General features: G+C 45.7%; 6 protein-coding genes and 1 non-coding gene across 7 annotated transcripts; 3 read left to right on the forward strand and 4 right to left on the reverse strand.

Annotated features, from left to right (window-relative positions):
* Positions 1–298: 298 nt before the first annotated feature.
* Positions 299–1,926, reverse strand: BDP81DRAFT_483563 (uncharacterized protein; the record flags this gene model as incomplete). Its single annotated transcript, XM_060595066.1, has 3 exons — positions 1,692–1,926; positions 1,517–1,644; positions 299–980 (listed from the first exon to the last, which is right to left on the reverse strand). Exons 1-3 carry the CDS (start codon positions 1,893–1,895, stop codon positions 299–301), a joined length of 1,014 nt encoding a protein of 337 aa, XP_060441713.1. The 5' UTR covers positions 1,896–1,926.
* Positions 987–1,064, forward strand: BDP81DRAFT_t264. Its single transcript has one exon. It is a non-coding gene; the product is annotated as a tRNA-Gln (tRNA).
* Positions 1,927–2,337: 411 nt separating the features above from the next.
* Positions 2,338–4,846, reverse strand: BDP81DRAFT_76515 (major facilitator superfamily domain-containing protein). The gene is made up of 2 exons (XM_060596254.1): positions 3,151–4,846; positions 2,338–3,093 (listed from the first exon to the last, which is right to left on the reverse strand). The coding sequence occupies exons 1-2, from the start codon at positions 4,677–4,679 to the stop codon at positions 2,781–2,783; spliced, it is 1,842 nt and encodes a 613-aa protein (XP_060441714.1). The 5' UTR covers positions 4,680–4,846; the 3' UTR covers positions 2,338–2,780.
* BDP81DRAFT_76526 (uncharacterized protein) lies at positions 4,831–5,476 on the reverse strand. The gene has a single exon (XM_060596255.1). The coding sequence runs from the start codon at positions 5,342–5,344 to the stop codon at positions 4,982–4,984; it is 363 nt and encodes a 120-aa protein (XP_060441715.1). The 5' UTR covers positions 5,345–5,476; the 3' UTR covers positions 4,831–4,981.
* A 646-nt stretch (positions 5,477–6,122) lies between these two features.
* Positions 6,123–7,285, forward strand: BDP81DRAFT_355470 (putative quinone oxidoreductase; the record flags this gene model as incomplete). The annotated part of the gene is made up of 2 exons (XM_060586286.1): positions 6,123–6,465; positions 6,530–7,285. 2 exons carry the CDS (start codon positions 6,123–6,125, stop codon positions 7,213–7,215), a joined length of 1,029 nt encoding a protein of 342 aa, XP_060441716.1. The 3' UTR covers positions 7,216–7,285.
* Positions 7,286–7,412: 127 nt separating this feature from the next.
* On the reverse strand, positions 7,413–9,434 carry BDP81DRAFT_327287 (uncharacterized protein; the record flags this gene model as incomplete). Its single annotated transcript, XM_060585128.1, has 4 exons — positions 7,413–8,515; positions 8,567–8,641; positions 8,691–9,299; positions 9,401–9,434. The coding sequence occupies 4 exons, from the start codon at positions 9,432–9,434 to the stop codon at positions 7,413–7,415; spliced, it is 1,821 nt and encodes a 606-aa protein (XP_060441717.1).
* A 6,906-nt stretch (positions 9,435–16,340) lies between these two features.
* BDP81DRAFT_380933 (ankyrin repeat-containing domain protein) lies at positions 16,341–17,126 on the forward strand. The gene is made up of 2 exons (XM_060586860.1): positions 16,341–16,462; positions 16,639–17,126. Exons 1-2 carry the CDS (start codon positions 16,388–16,390, stop codon positions 16,936–16,938), a joined length of 375 nt encoding a protein of 124 aa, XP_060441718.1. The 5' UTR covers positions 16,341–16,387; the 3' UTR covers positions 16,939–17,126.
* Positions 17,127–17,183: the final 57 nt, after the last annotated feature.

The raw sequence follows: 17,183 nt of genomic DNA on the forward strand, positions 1-17,183 counted from the left end.
AACAATACGCCCAAGACCTCTTTAAAAGATTTAGAAAAATAAAAATAACTATTTCGAAAGTTAATTATATGCTTAGAAGTTTTCATAATTTTATAATTTTTTTGAGTGTATGGTTTATTGTTGAAGTTGGTGAAAATAGCGTATTTTTGGTGGGGGAAAAATCGATTACCGTTTCTTTTGGTACGGCACTGTATTCACGAGGTCAAATTTCGCTGATATGGGATCATTGTGTCTAGTGGTGTGAGGTGAGGAAACATCAAATTTCTTGTTGATTCACTAGATCTACTCTTTCCACAATTTAGGAATTACCAAGCTGCTTGTAGGCAGTAGCCACTCTCCCAAACGCCTCCTTCGGTGCCCACGGTGGCATTTCTTTGGACCTTTCGTCCGTTTCCGGCCACGTCTTGACTAACGAGAACGACATCATGTCCAAGTTCCGCGTACCCTCTCCGGCACGATACGTAGGGAACGAGAAGACATAAACGAACATAGCGTCCACCTTCGCCCCGGCGAGCAGCCTGATGACTGCCTCGACGTAATCAGCCTGCTCCGTTTCTGAATACTTCGGTACTATGCCCCCCGCAAAGTTTCCGGTATCGTCTGGGTTGGTTCCTTGAAGAGGCATGAAGCCGCCGGCTCCGAGTGGTGCAGCGCCTTCATACGCGCAGCACCCGAACTCCATGACAGCAAGCGGCTTCTCGCAACGATGCCTTTCCAACCCCTTGAGATAGTTGCTCTCGCTCTCACCCTGACGATAGTGATCGACGCCAACAATATCAAAGGGTGTCCAGTCCACGACTTCCCAGATTCCTGCTGAATACGTCACTCGGCCGTGAAATACGGGGCGAATCACTTCCAAAAACGACCTTAGAATGCCGTTGAGCTTTGAACAAGCCTCGCGTAGTGAATCGGAGATGCTGAGACCATCGGATGTTTCCTTCATTTGCTCGCTCAGCCACTTGACCCGCTCCATCAGGTTCCTGCCAGCCGGCGTGGTGTAGTGGCATACACCTGGCAAGGCCTCTGGAGCCCAGAGGTCGCTGGTTCGATTCCAGCCGCCGGCAACTGCTTTAACTACCTGTGGGAAGGGTAGGGCAGAGCCCAATGCGGGGCCTAGGACCCTTTCCGGGCCCTCGCCAGGGTTTTCTCATATCCACACCCTCCGACCAAGAAAAAGTGGATATGCGGCGAGTACACGTCGTCAACCAAGTACTGGGGCAGGAATGGTCTTGTACAAATCAGAACATGTACGAGGGGCCTGTTTCGGCAGGCCGCCCTCTCCAGACATATCCGGCCTTAAGCCGCAAAATTCAAGAATGGAACTGGGGCACCAGCGGGAACCAGGGACAGATAGAACGCATAGTAGCCATAAGGCACGATTTGGAGGACGATTTGAACTGTATCTAGCAATAGTTATAGGGCGACGGCTCTCCACGCCATATACCCTTCGGGAGGTCGGCCGCAAGGGCGGCTGCGCCCTTGCCGCCACGGCGTTAAATATAACACACACACACACAGGTTCCTGCCAGGAAATACACCCTCGTTGAAGATGGTATACTCGCACTGCGAAACAAAAACGATGTCCAATCCTTCTTCACGAAGGTCTTCGGCGGCTTGCGCTGCTTCGGCAAGGTACGTTCGCACCTCGTCGGCTGGTGCGTTGCGTGCATCTTCCAGGGATTGAAGAAGACGGCGAGGCCCAGTGAGTGGGCGATACGTGCGGCGTCCGCGAGCCGCTGGATGGATTCGCCTTCGATGCCGACAGCGTTGGCGTGGAGGTCGCTAGCGATGACTTTCAGGTCGTGGGCCACGAGTTTGGGATCGAACGGCTCCACAGACGGGCCGTCTGCGGTGAAGTGAAGGCCAACATCGTATACAACGCCACGATAATTCATGTTGGGTGACTGTAGACTTGCCGAATGTGAGGAATGGTGTCCAGGTGTAACGGTGGAAATGACGACTGTTTGCGCCTTAAAGCTACTTTGTGTACGAGTTGATGATTAAGGGACGGATAGCATGCGTGTGTTCGGAGAAGATTTTACAAGATTTTATAGATGACCTGACTTTCAACAATACTTAGCCCTTCCCGTATCCGTATTCGTGAAGGAGCAAGTTGCTCTAGGCCAACGTCACTGCTGTATGGATTCCACGCGTTCCGCGTACCGACTAGTAGCGGAACCGAGCACACAGTTTTTGTATCCTGCTACGACCCAATCAGACCCAGCTTGATAGATAAATCTGGCTAGAACGCATGCTGTAAGAACAAATCCGGAAACAGGTTCCCGAAAAACGTATAGAAGAAGGAGAACTATGGGTTGAGTTTACAAGACAACGGAGGCCGAGGGAGACAGATCCGTCGCCAAGAATCGCTACGGATTGATAGAACACTCCGAACCTATCGCATGAGTGACATAACTTCTTAGCCCACAAGTTTGTTTTGCAAAGACAAAGGGTAAAAGTCTAGACTGGTAAAGGATACTTCTTGCAAAAGAACTCCCGTTGATCAGATGGCCCCGATGCTCAAAGAATCTCAGTCATGATCTTACCAGAGAAATAATTGTCTAAGTACTAGTAGGCAGTGTTTTCTCTAAAGACTATGCGCCCAATTAATACAAATTTGAAAGGTACGATGATTGATGATACCTGAGTTGAGACGGCAAGTGCTCAAAGGGAGTTGATAGAAGCCAAGGTGGCCAGCGCAGTACTTATGCCTAATTTATCTAAGGAGACAGGAATCGGAGTTGCTTTTCATTAGAAGGGGTCATCTTGTAAAAACCCTCTCATTCCAGACTTCCATAGTCCTGTCCTGCCGATGACAGTAGTCTCTGTCCCTCTTCTAAGGCATCCAGCTCAGGCTTCTCTTCCGTGACGAAAGTGCGACCTTTGACGGCGACGAATGCCGTTAGAAGAGCCCCAATTACGGTACCCGACGCCCCAAGCGTAATATTCACAGGTGTGGGATCACCGTGCAAAGGGCCGTGAGTAAGAGCATCCAGGCCAGATTGGGCGAAGTTTATCAGGCCCGAGACGCACACAATCGTGCCGTAGATACGTCCGAAGGTGGCGAAACCAAACACTTTCGTTGCGTAGTCCCTTGTGGTTTGATTAATATACGAAACGTAGGTTAGAAGACAGTATGGCTAAACTTACGAGATGGCCGAGTAGTATAAGGGGCGAAAGATGACGAAGAGGACAACCGTAGCATATCCCGCCCATACGAAGGGTAAGCAATTGAGGACGCCAATGGCGACGATCAGGGCAGTCAAGGTACCAAAGGTTGCCGGTACGCTGAGATTATTGAGGAGAACACCAATGAACGGGGTAGAAACTAGTCCACCGACAGGCAAGGCAATGTCGAAGAAACGGTTGATGTCGTTGGCGTCGGCCTCGGAGCCCAGCATGTATCGGTATTGCGCATGAATAGTTGCGATGAAGTAGTTCATCCTCAACATTTGAACAATAGTCAAAAGCAGGATGAGGATGAACCATGGACTCTGGATCTGCTGATGAGCCGGAACACCATGGAGAACTCCCCAGACCCCACTGGCCTCTTGACGCTCTTCATTGACCTTGACACGCTCTTCCCGCTGCTCAGCATCGCCAGCGACTTCTTCAATCTGGTCAAGCTTCGACAGCCTCCGATCAGCCCGGGCACTGCGTACTTTGCGCAACTGCCTAATATCATCAATCTCATCGTCGGACTCATGCACATCGTGCGTCTCGTCCTGAATTTTCTCAATTTTCTGTTCCAGCTGAGGAATTGTGTGATAAGACCGAACCGGCATATAAGCGAATTCGGCTATGATAATCAGGACTGGAATGGCGATGTAGGCGTAAAAGAACTTTTCAAGTGAGAGTCTGCCTTCTGTTGATTCATATGCCGCACGGTAGATGAGGAAGACAGCAGCGGACGCGTCAAAGGCCCCAGTGACCAGTGCGATGATGTGTCCACTGTACTTTGGGAACGCGTTGGCGAGCTGGAAGCTGGACACAAAGACAAAAGTTCCACCAAGGGCAAGCATGATGTTTCCTAGGAAGTATCCGTCAAAGTAGATGAAGTTGCGTGAAACTGCCATGAGGATGCAGCCCACAGTGAGGCATACACAGGAGGCGATCCAGCAAACCCGCCGGCCATAGCGATCGAGAACAGAGCCAGCCAATAGTGAAGAAACATTGGCCGTAACAGAGGCGGCGATAAAGAACAAATTTAGCCTGAGGTCTTGTTCGGTGCAAGGAATGTAATCGCCGCTGTCTACCGTGCCCGGATCATCGGCATCGCAGAGATCGCTGTAGACGCCTTCGGCGATGAGAACAGGCTTGAGGGCAGCGAATCCAAAGACGATGCCAGCAGCTAACCAGCATGCTACTATGCTAGTCGCTACTTGTACTGCGAGTGTGTCAGTTCTGAAGTTGGGAGATCGTACAGAGTTCAGACTGCTGCGCTTACCCCATCGTTTGGTATTGGAGACTTTGTAAGCTGCGATTGGCTTCTCGGCGTGTACGGTCTCAACAGGCGCAAAGCTCAAGCGTCTCCATTGCGGATCGTCGTTGCTACTCTCTGTATTGAACGGGTTGAGTGTACCGAAAATGGACTCGCCTTGGCCATTTGAATCGACTTGTTCTGTGGGACGCTCGTAGTCGAAGCCTTCGGCCTGGGTGACATGCTGAGCGAGAGACATTACCCGAGAATTGGGACCGCAGTAATGCTTTAGGACAGAGGATTGCGAATGTAGTAGGTAAATGGAAGTTATTGACGAGCAAGGGAAAGTTGAGTGAATGGTTTATAGGATAAATAAGACGAATTATCTACAAGTTCAAGAATCGAGGAGAACCCTCGCGATTCCATCGTACCACATTGCGACGTTGCGGTCAGTTCTCCTGCCGTGCAACGTGCACACGACCGCGGGATGCCGTGTCTGTGACGTAAGGGAGAACAATTGAGGAAGGGTGTGGAGAGAAAGTTCGAGCTTTCCAGCAATTTCTAAATGCCGGGATGCTCGGGCCAGCGGCCGGCTATCGGGGTGGAGCATCGCCGGATATGCCCGTTAACGGCCCGGACCGTGAGCGGAGACCCGGCTTCGGTCCTGGCTTGCTGGCTGACTTTGCTGGCAGAAGGCCTGTTCCCCGGCGTTTGCTCTTCATGCTGGCGATAATGTAGGTAGGTGTTTGCGGTAAGCAGCAGCCCAATACCGTCAGGCAAACTCCATGTCGGCCCGTATCCGTGCTTTGTGTAAGCGTGTCCGCTCTGTAACACACGGGGAGACGCTGTTAATGAAGTTACAAAAGAAGTGCAATGCCGGAAAAGGAGACACCTTAAATTCATCAATATTGAGATAAAAATCATTCGAATGGCTAACAGCCGAAAACAACTAGGGAGGCTAACGGAGAGATGCTAATATTGATATGTTCATGCCGACAGCCGGGGTGATCTGGTCGATCTGTACGCTCTCGTTAGTGGATATCTCAAAGATCAACAATCCGATCGTGAAGATGGAAAAAGGGGCAAGCCCTAAGCATTGGTGTTATTCGAGCGTTAATGTTGGATGGCCACACGTATTGAGAGGAGAAGAAGCTCGAGAAAACTGGAGGTCCCTGTCTCGGGTTCTCTGAGTCTCCAAGTCTCCAACTTTACAGTGGGACCAACCCCAACACTCGCATTTGGAGGCTTCCTATCCACTATCGGACCTTTTGTGCCTTTAGTAAGACCGAGACATCTGTGCACGGCATCACTTGGAGCACTCGAAGTGGTTTGAACCATTGGAGGCTGAAAGTTCGACCGTCGGATATGGAACTTCAGAATTATGCTTCCTCCGATTGAACACAAGCTCATGGAATCTTCAGTCTAAGGAAACCTTATGCTGACTAGAATCTCTCCGAGCACGATGTAATTTGTCATCTGGCCATCCGGGCATTGTCATGTTCTCATCAGTTACTTGCGTATTGTTGAACTGAAATCCCGTCGAAAATTCAGGGACGAGAAACCTCGTATGTACATAAAGTCATCGCAATCGGCCCCTGGCTTCGTTCAATCATCACAAGTGTTTTGACACCAATATCGAAATATCGCCATTTCATTTCACTATCTACCAACAGCTACAAGAAGACGAACATTTACATCAATCATGAAAGAAGCAATCTTTGACGGCAACCTCAAGGTTGAGATCCACGATACTCCGGTACCAACCCCAGGACCCGGACAGGTCTTGATCAAAACCACCATCTCTGGGACCAATCCGAAAGACTGGAAAATCCCCAAGATTTGGATTCCGCACCTACCTCCCATGAATCATGGAGATGATATTGCTGGTCTTATTGAAAGTGTTGGCGAAGGCGTGCTCGGCTTCAAGAAGGGAGATCACGTTGCGGCTTTCCACGAAATGAACACCCCGCATGGAAGTTATGCCGAATACTCCATTGCTTGGGCTCAGTCGACCTTTCTCATACCCGAGAAGACCAGTTTCGAGGGTGAGTTCTCATTTTCAATCATATGCAATGCTGAATGAGTACTTACTTACAAGTTGTGTTTCAGAGGCGGCGACGATCCCACTAGCTGCCATGACCGCTGCTCTTGCTTTGTACCAGAAGCTCGATCTGCCGCTTCCCTGGAATCCAGCCAAAACAGCTTTGCCTCGCCTCGTCAACGGCGGTGCCACGGCTGTTGGGGCCTTTGCCATCAAGCTAGCGACGCTCTCCAACATCCATCCCATCATCGCCGTTGCCGGAAGTGGCAGTCCCTATGTGCAAACCTTGATCAACAAGGAGAAAGGTGATGTCATCATCGACTACCGCAAAGGAGAAGATCACGTTCTTGAGCAGATCCGCCGTGCAGCTGGGGGACAGTCCATCATCAATGCTCTGGATGGCGTCTCCGAAGAGGGGACAGTCCGAACCGTGGCCAAGGCTCTGGCTCCAGGTGGCAAGATCTCAGTCTTTCTACAAAACTTCCCGAACGATGTTAAGGCCGAAGTTTTGTACACTATGGTTGGCACAGTCCATGCCTCGAATGACCCTTCAGGTCCTCTTTTGGGAGACAAGGAATTTGGGTCGGTATTTTACCGCTTCTTCGGGCGGGGACTGGAAGAGAGGTGGTTCACTGGTCATCCTTATGAGGTTCTTCCCGAAGGTCTCGGCTCTTTGGAAAAGGCACTCAAAGATCTCGAAGCTGGAAAGGTGTCTGCTAAGAAGTACCTTCTCCGCATCGAAGACACTAAGTAAGCTTCTTGCTGGAGTGGTGATAGCGTATGGTTTTCACAGCTAGAACGGTCAAGACCATGATGATTCAGGGGGTTGGTGAATAATTTAAACTCCATAGTAGGATACAAAAATCTCCCTCTTGCTTTCATCATACGTGGTTTCTTTGGTTGAATGATGAAAAGAAATGAATTTTATTTGATCATGGCAGAAGATCAATCTTAAGTCGATGTAGCATCAATGGCCTTGCCCTTCGCGAACTTCTCCTGCCATTCCTCATTGACATCACTGTAGTCTTCTGGCCCATAAGGCGAGTACCACTCGGCCATGAATCCCTTCTTCCGGTAATGGGCGAGACCGAGGTCCCTCAGCAGTAGGTCTAGGTAAGGAACAGCGTCAAACACAAAGCTTGGGCACTTGTTGGAGCCCCAATCTGTAGGGTAACGCCATTTGCCAAAACGGTTCAGCAAGACTGTGTCGTATTGCAACTTTTGCATCGCCGAGTCATCACCTACTGCCTCCGCAGGATCTTTGGCAAGAAGGCCCGAGAAGTACGCACTGATCCAAAGGCCTTGAACATGAGCCGTGATGACGTTGCTGAAGTTGCAGACCATGCCGATAAATGCTGTGTCGCGTGTGCGCAAGAAGCGCTCCGATGGCGGTACGATGAAGTGGTGAAGCATGTAGGGCGTAAGGGTTCGGTAAGGGGTCACTACGTCGTCGCTGTCGATGCCCTTTTGGTTGGTCGAGGGAACATAATCCTTGTTCCATACCGGCTGATTCTTGAGCCTTGGATAGCGCTGTAAGATCTCCTCGTCGGCGAGGTCAACGAGGTCGGTCTGGCCGGCGAGATCTTCTCGGGGTGCATTCTCGATGGGCGCATGTGGTATACCGAGCTCCTTCTCGATACCTTCTGGGAGGAACTTGATTGGTGGGACGTGTTTCCAGCCGGTGTGAGCTAGCAGGACCTCGGCAGGCAACTCAGTTCCGTCAGAAAGATGAACCTTCCCAGCGCTGAGGTGATCGATCTCCCCGAGATGGACACTGACTTTGCCTTCCTTGACCAAGTCAAAGAAATTGGTCTCGTAGTTGAGAATGCTGAAGCTGGTGCCTGTGAACATCACTTCTGTCCAAGGCTTCAACTTTGCCGTGTCCGGATGAGAGTCATAGGCGTTGAGCGTCATCACATCGCCGCCAAGCACTTTCCAAAAGGCATCAACGATGGTTCTTCCAACGGCAGTGCCATGGAGAAAGTTACGCGTGCCGATATAGCCGTCAGCATCACCCCACACGCATGGGCTGAACCAAGTCAACATTCTCGTGTCTGCTTTGTGTCAGCTCAAAGTTATCCAAGCAAAAGGAGAAGTACACTAACTGGCAAGCTTTTCTAGCCATTTCTTGAGTGGTGTGACATAAGGGGGCACCATCCAGCAAGGTCCATGCCCCGTTGCTATCGCTGAGTCAGTTGGTATCTAGATCTCAGGTTCGAGTAGACTTACACCGGATGACCCAGTTCACCTTCACACCAGCAGTTGCATATGAGTAGACGGCATCCCATGCGAACTTCGTGCCCCCGAAGACCGTCACAGTCTTTGTCGTTTTTAAGGTATTGGCATTCTGCTGAAAGTACTTGCCATGGAAGATGCGACCTCCGAAAGACTCTTGCCCATCGAAATGAGGCAGCCACGGTTCAGATGTTAAGCCAGTCGCAACAATCAGGCGCCGAGCGAACACCCGTTTCTCTTCATCTTTGGCATTTGCGACTGTCAAGAACCAGCCGCCTTCGTTGTTTTCTTGATGTTCAGCCACAATGACCTTGTGGCTTGATCGGATCTTGTCGGTGATGCCAAACTTGTCTGCATAAGCTTTGAGATAGATGCTGATGGTCTCGCCTGGGATATGCTGCCCTGGCTTGATGTTGAATGTCTCACTGTCCATGGCAAAGTCAGGATATTCGTAAGTTCCCAGCATGTTATTGCTTTTCAAGCCCGGGTACAAGCGCTCTTCGGCCCAAGTGCCGCCGAGGGTGGGCTGGGAGTCGAAGACAACCAGCGGGGACTCTGGTTGCGTGCAGTGATACTGCTTTGCGGCGGCCAGGCCGTACCATCCTGCAATGCCATGTTAGTCTACGGAATTCTGTCACCCCATTGGACCTCGATGAAATGTATGTCTGGAAACATGTAGATCCAGAGGCTCGGGAATGGGTTACCTGCGCCCACCACAATGCAGTCAAACTTTTCCATTTCGTCTGTGAATATAAGTTTGAGAGACTTGTGTCGTCTGTCGCCGAAACAGTCGGAGACGCGCCGGGAAAGTAATCTTGATGAACCTCTGCTTCAGGCGCGACTCAGGACCGACTAACGGGATGTAGTTCGCCAACGGCCACCAAGTTAGAATGAGACGACTACGGGATGCTTCCCCGGGATCCCATGTCCTGCCGATCTTCTCTGTTTGGAAGGTGATACTACGTGCGGAAATATCCAGTTTGCGTGAATATTCCAGGTTGAGAAGTGATGGCAGGATTGGGCGCCCCTGAGTTTGTGCTTGAGTGCAGGCTTGGCTGCAAAAGTGTTTATTAAACTCTGAAGAACCAACTCCGGGTCCACTTCCAACGGACGAGGACTGCGATGCATGTTGGTTTTATCAATTTCCTTTGGGGTTACATTCGGGATTAGATATAACGGCGGGCATCGCTACCGCAAGTGCAATCAAAGCAAATTTAACCCCCAAACTTGCTGTTAATGACTTTTTTTCACGAGGGTTTGATTAATTAGCTTACTTACAAGTATAATAATTCAATTACTATATAAAACTACGTTATATATAAGGCTTACAATGATTCTAATAGCCCGAAGTTATTTTAAAGTATTATTGCCCCCCTCTTTAGTCAGGTTTTTATTAGCTAGAGGATTTTTATAATAGAGGGCACTATCCAGAACCTCTACAATATGAGGGTTAACTTAGTAGTACTGAACGCTCTATCGTAATCCACTACTATTACTAATATAGCGAAGACGTCGATAGTAAGCTAAGAGAGCGCTGGGTAGGTCTCTATATAGTTTATCTACTATTATACGGGATCGGATATAGCCTCCGGAGGCTAATGGAGGTAAATATCGAGCTTATCCGTCTAGGGCGGCGTCTACCGGCACCGGCTATCAACTTATTATCGGAAGTAATAGTCTTGGTCCCGAGCCCCGGGGTCTACTAGAAGCATGCCGGCCTAGAGCCCGGCCGGAAGATCCTCGCCGGCGCTAGGTTAACGATATTACTTATTGAAGTAATTTATAAAGGACGACTACGCCTTCTTAACATGTCTATTCTAATATTCCTTATATTAATTATCTCGTAAGTATAAGATACTATATAATCAATATAGAATTATCGCACTAAAAAGTAATAGAGACTCTTTTAACTTATTATAATATATAAAGAGCTTTTACTATATTTATTTAATATTACTACAGAGGAAGATCTACTACTTTTTATTAAGAGAGTTAAATTACAAGGTAGATCGTAAGGCTAGCGATACCCAGTCTTTATATATATATATTTAAGAGGCTTTGGTATTATACTAATAACGGCATGCCCGTTCTAACTATCGTTAAGAGGCCTATAACTACTAGGGCTTATTATGATTATTATTATTATTATTATTAATTACTATAAAGATTTAAGAGTTATAAAACGTCTTCTAGTCGACGAGATATAAGAGCAAGTATTTAATACCTATTAAGACCTCTTGAAGTTAGCTATACCTATTACTAATACTCTAACCCTCGCACCGCTTCGTTTAGTAATAAAAAAGCTTTAATATTATCGCTATCTTGGTAAGAATCTTTTAGTTATTAAGTAAGAGAAGGTCATCTTTTAAAATATATTAACTAATATCATTATAGTTATTAATAGCTAGTATAAAAGCCTAGATCTCTATCTTCTTTTTTACCGCCCTTTCAATTATAAGATATATACTATTTTATTAAGTATTATTATTTGGGATAAGTTAGGCCTCGCGGCGTAACTTTAAAAAGATATTAAAGTTAAAATCTCTATCGACTTTACCGCGGCCTTCCGGAACCGTTCGTTATATTATAGCGAGGCCCGGATAAACTTAATAATATTCCGGAGCCGGCCTACGGGCCTAATACGCCGCTAGAGCTTAATATCGTCATTATAATAGTTAATAAGCCGGTAATATTCCAACTCGGCTTTAAATATCTCTTTATTAATACTAAATAAAAAGGCCCGGGCCGTAATATTAAAGACATAGTTATAATACTGTATTCTCCGGGCTATTATATCCGTCTTTATTATTTCAGGGCTATTATTTTAGTAAAAGGCCCGGATATAAGTATCAATATTCCTAGCGTTATTGGAGATCGTTATTCTAACCCGGTCCTAGATATTATACTAGTTAATAATGATAGCGAGGGTATCCGAGAGAGTATGGCCTCTATAGTTGCTATAATATTAAATAAATACTAATAGACGAGATTATATAATACTATCAATATCAATAAAGTAACTAGTTATTATTATAAAGACGTAAATATTGAGTAATAACTTTAAATCAAATAAGAAATATATCTTAAAGGCCGCTCTATAGAGTTCCGACTTTATAAAAGCCTCCCTATACCAGAAAAGATCGTAAAAATAATCCCGAATTACTATCTGCCCCTACGGCACCTCGTCGGCAACCTCTATATTATAATACCAGAAGATTTGTTAAAGGAAAATGTTCTTTAAATAGATAAACGGAAGGTCGGTAGAGACGATAAAGGTAACATAGAGATCCCTTATAATTATAATCTTTACCTTTGGAATACTTATATTTATAAGGCATACATTTTTAAATAAAAAAGATAGCGATGCTGTTGCCGAGGAAGGGGTATTACTATTAGTCTTCATTTAATATAGCCAAGATCCTATAAATATTATAGCTATTTTAGCCTCGTTAATATATAATTTATATTAATAAGAAGCTTATATTAACATACTGAAATAAGTACTCTTAAGTAGTAAAGGTAGTAACGGCGCCGAAGACTCGTAAGGCCCCCTTCATATCGTATTATGAATAACTCTAAAAAGAGATATTAGCCCCACCCTAAATAACTTCGATAAGACAATCACCATGGTCTCGAATCTAGCTAGATCGACCGCGGCCGCACCTTCTTAATAACTATGTTTTAAGTATATACCGCTTAGGGCCTATAACGATCTAAAATAAGTCATTAATAGTAAGAGCTAGAGGGATAGCGACGAGGAGGGCGTTCGCGATTTATATAGAGACGTATAGGCGCGGGGCACCTATTAATATATATATATTCGTAATAGAGGTAGTAGTAGTAATTGACATAGTTAGTTCAAAGTAAAAAATATAAATATATAGTAAATGTCACAGACCCGCTGTCCTAGACCCCAACCTTGAGGTTGGTGTTGAGTAACCCGGTGGCCGGGTTACGTAAGCCTGAGGCTGGATAAAACTCTGCATCCTGTATTCTGTCGCGCATGTCCAGAAACGTAGCTCCTTGAGCTACGTCTTGTCAACAGAGCCTGTACCTGCTTAGGATAGAGCCTGCCCGTAGCAATAGATTGTCTGATCCGCCTGCCCAGCATCCACCTGCCAAACAACCTGCCTGCTACCGTGACAGTAAAACAATAGTAAAGCTTGTAATAATAAAAAACTTATAGTTACCAACAACGCCTAATTATAATAATACTTATATTATTTGAATTATTATAATAACCTCTACTACCTCTAAGAGTTTCGTAAAGTATAGCCGTTAAATAGTATTATAAGGGTAGTTTATATAACGTGGTTTACCAGTCAGCCGCGCATATCAGTCAGCCGCGCATTTCCTTATCGTATACTAAGTCGCCTACATTATATAATTAATATCTTTTTCAATGTTGGTTATATAACGTTCAAATTTTTTCATTAGTCTTTGATAAGAGTCACCAAACTAAATAAAAAGTTTTAAAAATTAATTTCTATTTAGAGATAGTTAGAGTAAATATATTATATCCCTATCAACGACCCATATTTCTATTCCACTACTTATTTCAATATAAAAGATTAAAGTGTCTTTTTCTATTAAATTTAACTAAGTTAACTAGTTATATTTTAAATATATTATAAAGATACTGAAATCTTTTTAATTAGTTATTATTCAAAGAAATTAGGTAAATATGCAATTTAGTATGCGATAAGGAAATGCGCGGCTGACTGATATGCGCGGCTGACTGGTAAACCACGTTAACTATATTAAAATATATAATTATAATAAGGTTAGTAATAGTGGTATATTTTAATAGCTAGACATACCACTCGATAAGGAAATAAATAGGGCGGTAATAGATCTATAGCCTCTTATTAGCTAGATCTATAAATATCTAAATTAATCAAAGTATTCAAGTCAATCGAGGGGTATAAATTTGCTGAATTAGGTATGGCGATGGCCTCCCCTTGCTTGGGTTGACTTGTATGCGTTGACAAATGATTGCACTTGCGGTAGCGCTGACGGCGGGCGACTACGACTGGCGTCCGACGGGGACGTCGGGAATTCCTCCAGGTTCCCCGCGACTGCATCAGCGATTGGATGTTCTTCCCAGGATTCCTCGTAAACGCATTATGTGAGAAGCTGTCAAAACACTGTACCAACCGGATGTTGGTCAGGACGAACTCTTATGGACAAGTGCTTACATATGTGAGCGTCAACAGTTGTGCCATATTGAACGCTGTCAAAACACTGGACCAACCGGATGTTGGTCCGGACGAACTCTTATGGACAAGTGCTTACATATGTGAGGGTCAACAGTTGTGCCATATTGAACGCTTGGATGCTACCTTTTTTAAAGAGACATGCCATGAGGGAGTAAGCCGTTGACCGAAGGGGCTCGGATGGCAGAACACCCCTGCTCATCGACATGCAGTCAGCCGACTTGCCGGACCATCCAGGCACCAATTCACATGTATGTAATTTTCTGAACGTAGCAAGTCTGGTGACCGGTCACAAATCGAGTCTGTTGTCTACAGGGTTGAGAAAAAGTATACTTAAGTAAGTTTTGGGTAGTACTAATACTAATTAGTCTAGTACGAGGGTATACTAATACTATGTTAGTTTAATACTAATATATTAATAAAATACTAGTCCTAGTTTATTGTATACTATTAGTATGAAAATCATTACGTAATCACACTTAAATTTCATAAAAAGTTATAGAAAAAATGTTTTTTTATAAAAGAACCCTTAAAAGTATTACGTAATAACCTATTTATATACAATTTTATATGTGCTTGCTATTATGAGCAGGTCAAGGCAACCAACTATAGCACAAAGCAAAAGCTTTGATAATAATGACTCCGGTATCATTATCCCTTGTTCTATATTATATAGCTACGCGCCTATAGGATTATAACGGACGTAATACTATATCTTCCCTCTAAGAGGCATGTCTCTATATTAAGGACTAATTAGGTATATTTAGGTATAAGTAGGGAAACTTTAAGTATTAATATAAGGAACTAACCTATATATACTTACTTATAATCTAGACGTTATATAGTAATTAAAAGTATAATAATTACTCTTATTAACGTACGGGAATTAAACTTATAACCCCTTAATAAAGGGTAGAGTTATTATTATATTACGAGTAGGTTAAGATAACTAAGTTAGCTATCTTTTATATACTATAAAGTATCTTTAAATAAAGAGGAGCTACTATATTAATATCGTACTTTTACCTTCTCCTTACTTTAAATATAGTTAATACCCAATATTATTATATTTATCTCTATCCCGCTAATTATTAGCTTATAGCGCCCTTTAAAGATAGGAAATAATAATATAATAATTATTGTAGCGTCCCCTTAACTTTTAGCTATTCAGGTAAGATCTTATAATAAGGAGTAGTTTTAAATATTAGTAATAGTCCTTCGGTATTTTCAGTACTTTTATAAATACCTTAGTTAAGTAGGAGTTTAGCGCGGGGAATAATGTCCGCAGTTCATCCCACGCGGAGCCCTCCCGTTGCATTTTCCCTAGGATCTCGGCACCGGGGTCGCTATGCTGGTGCCAGGATTTGATGCGAGAATCCCTTCCCCTTCCCCTGGAAGCTTGTGGGACTCGCCGGCGGTGTGGATACAAACGCCTCAGCCTCGGTAGCACCGACACTGGCTTGGCGAAATTTCAAGGTGCAGGAGGATTTCGAGAGACCCAGGTTGTTGAATAGTGTCACGGAAGGACGGGCTTTACTCCATGACGTGCTGCCGATATTCATATTATTCCTGCCCGCTGCGGCCCGTCATGAGGCCTGTCTGTCTCTCATGTGTCTGATGCGGTTAAGAAATACTTCTGCAGCTTCCTGCAAGTTCAGCGCTTGACTGCATTCCGTACTTTTTAGTCTTTTTTTTCGTCATACGAACCGAGTGCAGGTCGTGCTCTGAGTAGTTTATTTACAGTTCCCGCCACCATGAACACCATGAGCTGCGAGGGTGACATGAGGTCTCTGTTGATGGCCCTTACAGTCAACCCGGCCGAGCGGAGGAGAACACAAAACCGACTGGCAAAGCGAAAGTCCCGTATGCAACCTCAAAACCAACATACCTTACCCTGCCTACACCCTCACTTCACTCCAGCCCAACCCAGTCCGGCACATGCCACAGCACATGCCACAACACCATCCGTTATCACCCATCCAATGGAGAAGAAACGTTTAGAAACCAACAAACCGAGCTATTCTAGGAGCCAAGGGAAAGAGTGCCGCAGCAGCCGCCACAGCAACGAGCCATGTCGCGTCATCATCCACAGCAACATCAGCAACAACGACGAGGAGGTCAAGAAGCGCTTCTTCTTCACCCCCAACGGTCACAGCAAGTGTGCTTACGCGTCTTTACGGTACCATTGTCACGAGATTCTGGGCTAATCAGATTCTGCAGGACCTCACATACACCGCAGCACTTGCCGATCCGTTCGGTTCACTTCAGACCCCGCCGCATGAGCCGACCCAAGACTTTGGGCAGGCAGCAGTAATCTTCCCTGCTTCGGAAATGGGAGTGTCTGGAGAAGCCGCTCCACGGACGCTGCAACAAAATGCCGTCACTGATGACCTGGACGCGAGCTCGTATTCAGCGGGAATCCCCCACAGCTTGAACACTGTCGAATTCATCGAGCCGTGGACATTAGACGCCAGCATGACACTCATGACACCAAACAGCAGACACGAAGACATGTCAGACCTTTCAACAGAAGATATCCTTACATTAGGGGTGAGTTGTATATCCCAGTTCATCTCATCGCCACTTCAATGAGAGCACCGATGAGAGTATTTCTTATATAAGTGCTCATCTGGAATCTCTCACATTTCATTTTTCTGCCCGAAATCTCAACAGCTATCAAAAGTTCCATCACATTGCACGTTAATTTGCTGACAGTATGGGGAAAGTTTGCGAGACCAACTCAAGGGAGCCCTTTGCACATTGCGGCAACACACGGCCACATCAACGTGGCTAAAACGCTGATCCTCCACGGTTCGGATGTCAACGCCGCGGATAAAGCTGGGCTGGCCCCAATTCACTACGCGACACAAAACAATCAAGGTCCCATGGTGACCATGCTTGCGGAGCACGGAGCTGACGTCGACTTTTTGGACCCGGACGGTTGCACGCCTCTCTACAGAGCGGCGGAAAGTGGGAATAAAGCCATGGTCGAGCGTTTACTTCGTCACGGCGCGAAGTTGAACTAGGAAAGTAACATTAACAGAAACGGAAACCAAAGACTCCGGTATGGAGTTAGAGTAGCATGGGAAACGGAGGAGTATCGTCAAATTGGGCGGCTATCTAAGTTTACTGGTGTAGAATAGGCCTGTTATCAAACACGTTCACAAATCAAGGTCATTCTATACGTGTAACTCAACCCACTTCTCGTGTGGTTCTGGATTGCAAGGTGACCCATGCGTGCCAAAATCCGGGTCGTTTTGATGCCTGTGCT

Source organism: Colletotrichum phormii (genome assembly GCF_030913505.1).
Source record: "Colletotrichum phormii strain CBS 102054 chromosome Unknown BDP81scaffold_19, whole genome shotgun sequence".
NCBI lineage: Eukaryota > Fungi > Ascomycota > Sordariomycetes > Glomerellales > Glomerellaceae > Colletotrichum > Colletotrichum phormii.

Coding starts and splice junctions, on each gene's coding strand:
- BDP81DRAFT_380933 (XM_060586860.1), top strand. CDS start 16,388: ATGACACTCATGACACCAAACAGCAGACACGAAGACATGTCAGACCTT. Junction 16,463..16,638: donor AAGATATCCTTACATTAGGG/GTGAGTTGTATA, acceptor GTATGGGGAAAG/TTTGCGAGACCAACTCAAGG.
- BDP81DRAFT_76526 (XM_060596255.1), bottom strand. CDS start 5,344: ATGATTTTTATCTCAATATTGATGAATTTAAGGTGTCTCCTTTTCCGG.
- BDP81DRAFT_76515 (XM_060596254.1), bottom strand. CDS start 4,679: ATGTCTCTCGCTCAGCATGTCACCCAGGCCGAAGGCTTCGACTACGAG. Junction 3,094..3,150: donor TTATACTACTCGGCCATCTC/GTAAGTTTAGCC, acceptor TCAAACCACAAG/GGACTACGCAACGAAAGTGT.